The sequence below is a fragment of the Colias croceus genome, chromosome 20, assembly GCF_905220415.1.
Source record: "Colias croceus chromosome 20, ilColCroc2.1".
NCBI lineage: Eukaryota > Metazoa > Arthropoda > Insecta > Lepidoptera > Pieridae > Colias > Colias croceus.
In genome coordinates, this window is record NC_059556.1 from 4,960,832 (window position 1) to 4,971,669 (window position 10,838).

Genomic DNA, 10,838 nt, shown 5'->3' on the forward strand with positions numbered 1-10,838 from the left:
AAATGAGTTGTGTACTTTACATTTACGTTTCGTCGTGCACATTTCTCCCGCCGTCGCACTCTGCGATTCGAACTGGTAGCACGACGATCTTCTTGGTGGGCCGCCGGAGGATTCTGCCGCCGCTGGTCTCCACGTCGACCACTCGTACCTCGCCGTCCTTGCCGGGATACGTGGCGATGACTCGTCCTCGGGGCCACGTGTTCCTCGGATGATTGGAGTCGCACACGATGACCAGGTCGCCGATCTTGGGGGCCGCGCCGCTTGCGTGGGGCTCCCGCCGCTGTTGGAGTACGGGCAGGTACTCTCGCACCCAGCGTCGCCAGAAGGTGTCGGCGAGCTGTTGCGCGCGCTTCCAGTGTGTGCGCGCTGTTGTTTGGTCTTCTTCGATGGTGCAGGGTGGCGGCACGTAACAGTTGGAGCCCAGCAGGATCATATTCGGTGTGATGGCGGGCGGCACGTCGGGGGTCACGGCCACATGAGTGAGTGGGCGTGAGTTTACGGTGGCTTCTACTTCGGCGAGGAGTGTGACGAGCGTCTCGTCACTGGGGTGCTGCTCGTGAAGCGTGTGGCGTAGGGCTTCTTTCACGGTGCGTACCATGCGCTCCCACGCGCCGGCCATGAATGGGGCGGCCGGCGGAAGGAAGCGCCAGCTGATGCGGCGGGCTGCTGCTTCTTCTTCAAGTGCGGCCCACGCGTCCGTGAGCTCTCGGTTGGCCGCGCGGAAGCACGTCGCGTTGTCACTCCATATTTCGGCCGGGCAGCCGCGCCGCGCTATGAAGCGGCGCAGCGCGTTGATCGCTGAGTCGGTGCTGAGCGAGGCGACGACTTCTAGATGTACTGCGCGCGATGTTAAGCACGTGAAGAGGGCCACGTAGCGCTTCTCTCGATGGCGGCCGACGGTTACTTCTTGCGGGCCGAAGTAGTCGAGTCCGGTGAATGTAAATGGGCGCGCGTGATGCGCGAGGCGTGCGGCAGGCAGGTCGCCGGTGGATGGGCGCGCGGGTTTGGCGCGCAGCAGGCGGCAGCGCGGGCAGCTCTTTAGCACCTCCTTTGTCGCGGGTCGTATTCTTGTTATCCACAGTCTTTGCCTTAGTTCATTTACTACAATTTCGACGCCGCCGTGATGTAACTTTTCGTGTACATGCTGTATGTAGAGCTGCGTATACTTGTGTTTTCCGTCGAGCACTGTCGGGTTTGCGGCCTCTGCCTCGATCGCGCTGGCTTCATTCACCCTTCCTCGTAGTTTCAGTATTCCTTCTTCGTTCAATGCGACACTTAATCCCGCTAGTGGACCTTGACATTTTTCAGTGAGCGGGTCTCCTCGCTGTAGTATCGCTATCTCTTTTCCGTACGTTGCTTGTTGTGCTAATTTCACAAGCACGTTTTCCGCGGCGCGTAGGTGGCGCGCACTCAGTATTATATATTTTCTTTCTTCGTTGTTCGGACGCGAGACGATTTTCTCTTTGTTCTTTTTCGTATTTCTTTTCCACGTCGCGTCCTTTTCTTCGTTTTTTCTTGTACGTTTTCGACGTGTTGCGTTGACGAGTTGTTTGGGGCGACGACAGAGTTCGATGAATTGCAGTACGCGGGCCGTTGTGCGCACTAGCCGAGTCCATGTTGAGAAGCGTTCGAGGTCGATGAACGCGGGGGCGGGGTCCGACGAGTTCAACGCGCCGCATTTTTCTTTTTCTTCGCCCGTGTCGGTGATGTTTTCCTTCTTCTCAACCGGCCAGTCGCATTCTTCATAGCGGAGGAAGTCTGGACCGGTGAACCAACGGTGTTGCGGGTCGAAGTCAGCGGGGGTGTTGCGTGTAGCGTCGTCCGCCGTATTGTGCGCCGTGGGAACCCAGCGCCATTCATCCTTCTTCGTGAGATCTTCTATTTCGGCTAGTCTGTGCGCTACAAACGTCTTGTATGTGCGGGGCTCGTCGCGTATCCATGCGAGTGCTGTTCTCGAGTCGCTCCAATACACTTTTCTCTTGAAGACAAAGTCGTGGCCTTCCTCGACTGTTCGTGTGAGGCGTGCTCCGAGCAGGGCGGCTTGCAGCTCCAGACGTGGAATCGATACCGGTTTCGTGGGCGTGACTCTGCTTTTCGCGGCGGCGATCGCGATGTGTATTGATCCGTCGGCGCGCGTCGCTCTGATATACACGACTGCTGCGTATGCCTCTTCGCTGGCGTCCACAAACGTGTGTACCTCTCTCTCAGCAGCGGGTTCGTAGTCATAGCAGCGCGGGATGCGGAGCGCGTCGAGATGCTGTATATTCGCCACCCAGTTTTCCCAGCGGTGTTGTAGCGCGTCGGGAATGGGGTCGTCCCAGCCGGTGTTGTACTTCCACGTATCCTGCATTATCCTTTTCGCCGGTGTGAGGATGGGCGCGATGAGGCCGAGTGGGTCGAAGACCGACATGATGAGACTGAGGGCTTCTCTCTTCGTAGGTGTTCGCTCATTTTCGATTATTTCTTGTGGTACACGTTTCGTGTTGACACGAAAGCCTATGTAGTCCTGCTTCACATGCCAAAGTAGCCCTAATGTTCGCTCTGTCTCGCTCCCGCCGATCTCGACGGTGGTCGCCCCGGTGTTCGTAAAGTTTCTTATCGCGTTTTCTTTGTTCGACGCCCACCCACGTAGCTCGAAGCCGGCGTATCGATGTATGCGATCGACGTGCGCCGTTATCTCCTTTGCTTCATCTTCGGTCGCGTAGCTATGTATATAGTCGTCCATATAATGGTTCTCTTGAATCGCGCGTGCGGCTGCCGGACTCTCGTTCGCGTGTTCTTGCGCGTTTCTATTCTTGATGTAGAGCGCGGTGCACGGTGATGAAGAGGCGCCGAAGATGAGCGATGTCATACGATATTCATCGGGCGGCCCGTCGTCGCGTCGGTCGCCACGCCAGAGGAAGCGCAGCGCGTCGCGGTCTTCTTCTATAATTTTTATCTGCATGAACATTTCCTTGATGTCGGCGGACACGGCGATTGGATGTTGACGGAACTTCATGATGACGGCGGGCAGAGATTGCAGTAGGTCGGGCCCGGGCAGCAGCATGTCGTTGAGAGAGCGGCCGTGTGACTTAGCGGCCGCGTCGTGCACCAGACGAATCTTCGCTTTGTCCGGGTTGATCACTGGAAAGTGTGGGAGGTACCACACTCTCCCGCCGGTGGGCGGAGTCTGCGCCTTCTCTGCATAGCCGGACGAGAGTAGATTTTCGATTCTTTCCTCATATTGTCTCTTCAGCTCTCCGTCTTTGTCCAATTTCTTTTCCAATGTCTTCAGTCTTTTCAGTGTGTCGCCGTAGTTGTTCGGTGTATCTGCGGACTCGTCTCTCCATAGGAGTCCGGTTTCATATCGGCCGGACGGCAGGCGTTGACTTTTCTTTTCCAGTATGTTGAGTGCCTGCTGCTCCGGGTCGCTGCGCTGTCGCTTAGGTTCGATGCCGATGGATTCTAATTCGAAGTATTTCTTCATCATATTTTCGAGTGTGTCGGGTGACTTCTCCGCTTCCGAGAGATGAGAACAGAACAAAACTGGGTGCTTGTTCGATGAACGGCAGCCGTGCAGTACCCATCCTAACAGTGTCTTCGATGCGACGGGCTGACTCCTCTTGCCGTGCCGTAGTTTACGTGTTATAATGAGCTCCCAGTTGTCTTGTCCGATCAGCAGCTTCGGTGTTGCATTCTCGTACAGCAGGTCGTCTTGCAGGTCGTGCAGATGGTTGCAGCGGGCGATGTCACTTTCGCGGATGGACTGCGTGAACGCGTGGAGTTGGTGCACGGTGCGGGCGTTGTTTAATACGTAATCTTTTTCTTCATGCCGTCCTCGTACTCGTGCCTTCACTCTCTTGCTGTACTCGTGCTCGTTCTCGTGTCCATTCACACCTTGAATTGTGATGGACTCGCGTGGCCCGTCGAGACCCAGCTGTTCTGCAAGCGCCGTTTCTATGATGGTCACCGTGCTTCCCTCGTCGAGCAGCGCGTACGTGTCGCATTTTCCTTTCGGCCCCGTGATGGTGATGGGGGCGATCTTCAGATACGCGCGGCGGCGCGTAGGTTGCTCCGACGTAGCGCTGTTGATGTTTATCGCCGACACAAGGACTTTTTCGTCGTTCTTCGTTTCGGCTTGCGGTTGAGTCGTTTCTTCATTTTTCTTTTCCGCTGTCTTTGTATGATGGAGCATCTTGTGGTGCTTCATGGTGCACCCGTTGAGGCCGCATGGTCGAGCGCGGCATGTTGCTCGTTGATGTTTGCTTCGCAGACAGCGGAAGCACACTCGATGTTTCTTCGCTATTTCCCATCGTGTATTTACGTCGCTGTTCGTAAATTGTCGGCACTCGATAAGCTTGTGTTCTCGCTCGCACACCGGGCATCTTGTTTCTCGCTCGCTCGCGTTGCTTGCTGCGTAGGCGCGCTCCGTCCTTTTCCTTGTTATCCTCTCCGTCTCTGTGTCTAACGGAGCGTAACTGGAGCACTTGTCTGCTTCTTTATTCAGGAACTCTGCGAGCTTTTTCAGTAGCGGTGTCTTGTCTCGTTCGTCGGCGGCGAAGTCGTACCACTTATTCTTCATGATCGGTGTGAGCTTCTCGAGCACCTGCCGCAGCATTTCCGGGCTGTGCAGGTATTCTGGTTTTCCTAGTATTTCGACGGTGGCGACGATATTCGCTATTTTGTTTGCGAATATGCAAACATCCCGGGGGTTGTCCGACACTCGTGGTAGCGATTTAATTTTTTCCATTTCACCCAAAACGAGCGCGTCTGGGCGGCCGAACCTTCTCTGCAGGGCTTCGATGATCTTCTCGGGTCCGGTGTGTGATATGAGTAGGGCGGTGACGGCTTCTAGGGCTGCTCCTTTCAGCGCCTTCCTCAATCGTGCGACGTTTTCCCCGTCGGTGAATCCCTCTTCAGTTTCTTCATACGATGCCTTGAACGATAGCCACTCGTTGCTGGAGCCGGTGAACGTCGGTAGTTCACCGCCGTATCTTATTACTTTCCTTTGGCTTCTTGCGACTTCGTTGAAGGCGGTTACAATTGCCGCAACTTCTGGTGACCGCGTGGGCGGGTCTTTCTTCGGTTCCCGTTGCCCGTCGTCCTGTTCCTGGCGGGCCCCCCATCCTCGGTCTTCCTTGTTGTCGGTGTTCTTCGCTATGTAGCGTGGCGGTGAGAGCTCGCGAGTCGGGTTGGCGGCGGGTGGCAGTGGCTGGCTTGAATGCTGTTTCAACCACGACTCGACCCGTCGTTCCGGTTCGTAGTCCTCTTCTTCCTCTTCCGTTGTTGATTCTTCTTCAGCGCGGATTCTTTCTAACCGCGCCTTTTCTAGTTCTGCTGCGGCCTTCGCTTCTTCCAGCTTTAGTTCGGCTAGGCGTTCCTTCGCCTCCAACTCCGCGAGGAGTCTCTTGCGGGAGGCTACGGAGCGCCGCGACCGCACCTCTGATGCCTGGCGGAGCGTCTTCGAGCGGCGTGCTGGCGACCCGACGGCGACGTTCGATGGCGCCGCGAGAGCGGCGTTTGTATTTAAGTTGACGTTGCTTATTGGCGCCGCGAAAGCGGCGGTCGTCGGCGCGTCGGCGTTGTCGGCTGGCGCCGCGAAAGCGGCGTTTGTGTATCCTACGACGGGTGACGGCGCTGGCTGCAACTTGTCGGCGGGCATGGTGCTCGGCGTAGGTGGCGTCGAGCTGCTCTTTTCTTCTGTCCTCGTCGTTCTCGTCGCGGTCGTGCAGGTCTCCGATGTCTCCGTCGTGCCGCTCGTTTCTTCCGATGTGTTCGTTGATGACGTTCCTGTGGCGGTGGCGGTCGTCTCGGATACCGATGGCGTGGCTCCTCTTCCGCTCCGGCTTCTCGTGTTCATTTTTCTTCTGATCCGGTTCGAAGCTGACCAATGTTGGCGGCAGGCCCTCTCAAGTGGACTGTAGTGGCGGGGGGGTTTGTAAATAATACAAACAATTATTTCTTCATACGCAGAGGGCCAGGGTGCCAAGCCGGAGCGGAGTTATTTCCTTAGTTTCTTCTTGTAGCGCGGGAGCAACTGGAATGCCATGACGCAACCGGTTTTGCGTCGATATTTATACTCTACGTGTTATCCCCTCCACTCCGGCTGGCCACGCCCCTTTCCTCACCCTTTATTTTCATTCTCTTTATTTTTACACAATTTTACATTTTCTACGTTTTCATTACATTCATTATTACATTACTAATTAATTCTACATCCATAACATATCCCGCCAACGCCCCGTTTAGACTGCGCGCACGATTTTCCCGAAATTTACTTTTATACTACCCCGTCCCCCGCTTCAGGTGTATAAATATACTGCGGGGAACGGTTTGTGCGCGCAGTCGCGGACGTGATGCTGTCGGGAAAAGAAACATTAAATTTACATAATATCCTAATCATTACATAATCATTAAATATTAACATCTACAATAGTAAATTCAAAGAAAGACAAAACATTATCGTATACTTAAGGCAACACATAAACAAAGACATTTTCAATATTCAATAAACAAACATAAACATTTACTATCATTAAACAAGACATAAATATTTTAAATTCCAAGTAAATAAGTCTTCAGTCATAATCTTTCATGAATTTTCCTATCTAATTATGACTACGTAATAACAATTTAACAAACATCTTTACATATAAATTCGCTATTCTATTCTTAGTTATAAAATAATCCTTCAGGCATAAGCCTTCAGGAGCTTACTCTACGTTAATACTAGACAGATTAAATACTTTACTTTCCAAACATATAAAACTTTACATTTAAGAACTCAAATAAGACATACATTTATTCATACTAAAAATAAGCCTTCAGGCGTAAGCCTTCAGGAGTTTATACGTTATCTTATTCTATACTAATTAAATGAGTTGTGTACTTTACATTTACGTTTCGTCGTGCACATATACGTAACTAGGTTTCCGCCAGCGGCTTCGCCCGCGCAGTCAAAGAAAAACCCGCATAGTTCCCGTTCCCGTGGGATTTCCGGGATTGCGTCATTTTCCCGGGATAAAAAGTAGCCTATGTCCTTTCTTGGGTATCAAAATATCTCCATACCAAATTTCATGAAAATTGGTTCAGTAGTTTAGGCGTGATTGAGTAACAGACAGACAGACAGAGTTACTTTCGCATTTATAATATTAGTATGGATGAAGCGAAATATTCAAAATATTCAAATTGAGACACAATTTTTTTCATTGATACTTTGTAAGGCTTATAAAAAAGGGCTAGTTGTTCATAATCTATATTTTCAGTAGTGGTGCTTTAAACAAAGGGAACAAAGCCGATGTAGAGCATTGTAGAGTTCTATTTATCTCCATTGTATGGAGGTATTTCAATTTTGTTCGCCGTTGAGATTAAGAAATGAGTACTTCCTATTATTTAGCTCATTCAAGAATGTTCTTGAAGTTGTGGGTTTCATATTTTTTATTTAGTACAATCTTAATAATATACTGACAACCCTCAATTTACTATTTGAAGAAATATTATATTATAATGTAGCACCGGCTAAAATAGAATACGTAGAAAATAATATTATGCCTATCTTATGTATTAAATATTTATTTTATACGTGTTATATGTATATGAAATATAAATTTATTTATAAAATTTCTAAATAAAATAGTTAACTTTCGCTTTAAATAAATATTTGTATAATAGAAAATTTATTTGGAGGATATAAGCTCGTACTTCACTTTATAAACTATTGAATATTTTAAAATAGAGGCATCCTTATTTATTATATACTTACCAAATTTTTATAATTCACAAAACTCACAATACTTAGGAAAGTTATTTAATAACTACGTTCTAAGTTTATTTTGTACACACCTTGTACTAAAACTTTTTTATTACGGTTTATCCGTAAATAATCATCACAAGTCAAAACATTTTGCATAAAAGTTTTTTTTTCGTATATTATCTATATCGAGTTTTGCGCGCGAAAATTACAATATGGCGTCGTGACACGGTACGGCGCTTTCCTCAACCCCTACTGAGCGAACAAACCGACACCAAGTTACATTCGCCGAATGCGCCGCCTGATGCGCAAGTCCTTAGTAATATTCTATAAAATAATTAATTAAACTTTTGAAATTTTATCACAATTTAATCTAGACTGGCAGCCAGATGTATTGTTGTGTACAACTTTTTTCATTGGATCTCAACTTGAGATTGTATTACAGTAAATTATGATAATAGAAAATTGTGTTCGGTGGCGCTATGTAATGTAGGTATTATTATTATATGACCCGGAAAATTAATTTAAAATTGAATTAGTTGGTATATCTGTAGTCCATAATTTATTTCATATTTTAGATAGAAAACGTTTACGAAAAGTAAAGTTTAAAAGCTCCTTAATTCAAATACAATAAAAATAGAGTTTTTAAAATTAATCGGTTCGTAAAGCGATAAACACAGATACTTAAATAATATAGCTTGAATATTAACATAAAAATACTTACTCCATAGTAGTCCAATATCAGCACAAAAATTTCGTATTAACCTTACTGATATGCGTTATATGGAGTGGTCGTTATCAATGTCATATCTATCATTAATTGTAATCACTAGAAGTAATTTATGGACACCGATAGTATATAGATATATAAAACGTTGCCAAAGTAATGATGTGGAAAATGAAAAAATATAAAGAGCAGGAGAATAACGTCCGGTTTCTAACTTGAGTATTTGACATTATGAAAGTCTCAAATAATTAAATGCTGCTTCAATATTTTCTTGTATCTAACATAAGCTTTAAAAGTCTAAAAGCTAAAGTCTAAAAGCCTTCCTTGCTGAATCTCGTTTGTGGCGACCAATTTCAACTGAAATTAACAGATTGCTTAATTATGTATTCTCGCTCCCGCAGTAACTATTGCATTCTGTGTTCCCTCATTCTCAATGTCTCGGACGGAATATTCGACTTAACCCACAAACATCAGCTTGAAGCAACATGGACTGTACATGCACATATTTGATACTCCAATTTCATTGATTCAATTAATAAATGAAAATTTACTCATTCTTTATGTATAAATTTCTTAGTTCAAGAAGCTTTTATTTTTAGCTTCTGTATTTTCTCCTAGATTAAAAAACTACAAAGTTATAAGATTACAGTGTAAACGAGCTGTGAGTTTGTCGTCGGAAACTTTGATGTCGCTTTTAGGATAGCATAGAGCGAAGAAAATGTTTCCTGTAACTATTTAAAGTTTAAGGAAATTTATCACTTCTTAGAAATCATTTTTTCTTTAAATATAAATCTTGAGTTTTCTATGTTTCTATTTTTAGGATGTCAAACGTTAACCGGAAATCCTGATAACAAATCTGTTAAGGACGTCCATCCTTCCTTCTAACCCACGAATCGCTCTTGACCTAATTCTGCGACTTGAGAGTTCCTTTATCAAATTTAAAGCTCGTTTGAAAAATTGCGTCTATACGTCTTGTCTTCATTATTGAATCAAACTTTTCGTTTGGAAAAAATGACGCAATTTTAATGCTTATGTTATTTTTTATGCCATAATTGTACCTACTTACAGAACAACTGCACTTATCGGAAGCAATAAATAAAAATGAGTGATATACTTGAAGAAGATTATATTTATTTATTTATTTAACAATTTTATGCACCATTACAAATTTTTCAATGATAATATCCTACTATTAAAATTAAAGGAAAATATTCATAGCACATAAGGTATTCGCCATTCGGCAACGTTGGGTATTACTATCAAGTATCAGCCACATAACAGATCTCATGGTGCCTCATGCGAGTCAAAGCGGTGTGAAACTGTGGGTGAAAGGCATCAAATGTGAAAGGTTGTCTTACACGTTAGATAACAATTTTATCAATACAATAATTTTGTTACTTTCATCACTCGGCTCGTTGGTCTAGGGGTATGATTTTCGCTTAGGGTGCGAGAGGTCCCGGGTTCAAATCCCGGACGAGCCCGATCTCTTTTTATATTAAAATATTAAACGCAGGATTAATTTAATACGACGATTATCATTATCACATTATAAAATTTATACGCGTTTAATCGGAAGTAATTATTTTGATTGACAGCAATTTACAGTAGGTAGCATTCACAGTTTTATGAGCAAATTATAATTCATTGATGGTTCAGTTTACAGAACTATTTATGAATGTAGTGGTTTTTATAATTAGACTGTTATCAGGAAATTATGAAGTTTTAACGTTTTTGGAATGTTTAAACATTATAATTAGGTACTAAAGTCTGTTATTTTCATACTTAATAATTATTATATAACTTATACATATTATAATTACTTTTTAAAGTGACCAACTTAACTGGATAAGAATTTAATTTCTTATTGAAAAAATATTCGTTTCTATTTCTTGTAGCTTCAGAAACATTTCTTTTATTCAGAGAAAACTTCCAAATAAATACTTGTCTTTTATTATCTTTATTACCTTTACTAATAAAGTTACATAATTTCCTCATTGGAACTAACCGTGGAACATAAATAAGGTACCTAAGAGGAAGCCAAAAATCGACCATCTTAACTAACTACAGTCTGATACACCCACATTATCATTTAAGCTCGATGAGAAAACAGCTAGCGGCTCTCTGAGTCAACATTTTATTTATTAAACCTCACTGGCACATATCAAAAGTTAGAATAATAGAATAAAAACCCACGCAACAATACGTTTATTAGACCTCATTTATATTTTCTTCTCTATAAGTGAAAATGAGCAAAAATGTACCTCAAATAACATTGTCGCACGAAAAACGAAAATTTATCTACTTAGTTATGAGCTGTTGTTCAAAGATGTCGAAAAATGTATTTTATCCGTATGTTTTGAATATGTCGTTGTAATGTTTTTT

General features: G+C 45.1%; 2 protein-coding genes and 1 non-coding gene across 3 annotated transcripts in view; 1 reads left to right on the top strand and 2 right to left on the bottom strand.

Annotated features, from left to right (window-relative positions):
• The window catches only part of LOC123700951 (dopamine receptor 2-like), a 104,748-nt gene extending 96,890 nt beyond the window's left edge, over nucleotides 1-7,858 (bottom strand). The window contains exon 1 of the mRNA XM_045648334.1: nucleotides 7,742-7,858. The gene's annotated coding sequence lies outside the window, so the exon portion shown is untranslated. The remainder of the gene's footprint in view (nucleotides 1-7,741) is intronic.
• Nucleotides 23-5,839, bottom strand: LOC123701038. Its single transcript, XM_045648451.1, has one exon. It carries the CDS (start codon nucleotides 5,837-5,839, stop codon nucleotides 23-25), a length of 5,817 nt encoding a protein of 1,938 aa, XP_045504407.1.
• Nucleotides 7,859-9,865: 2,007 nt separating the features above from the next.
• Nucleotides 9,866-9,937, top strand: Trnap-agg. The gene has a single exon. It is a non-coding gene; the product is annotated as a tRNA-Pro (tRNA).
• Nucleotides 9,938-10,838: the final 901 nt, after the last annotated feature.

Coding starts and splice junctions, on each gene's coding strand:
- LOC123701038 (XM_045648451.1), bottom strand. CDS start 5,839: ATGAACACGAGAAGCCGGAGCGGAAGAGGAGCCACGCCATCGGTATCC.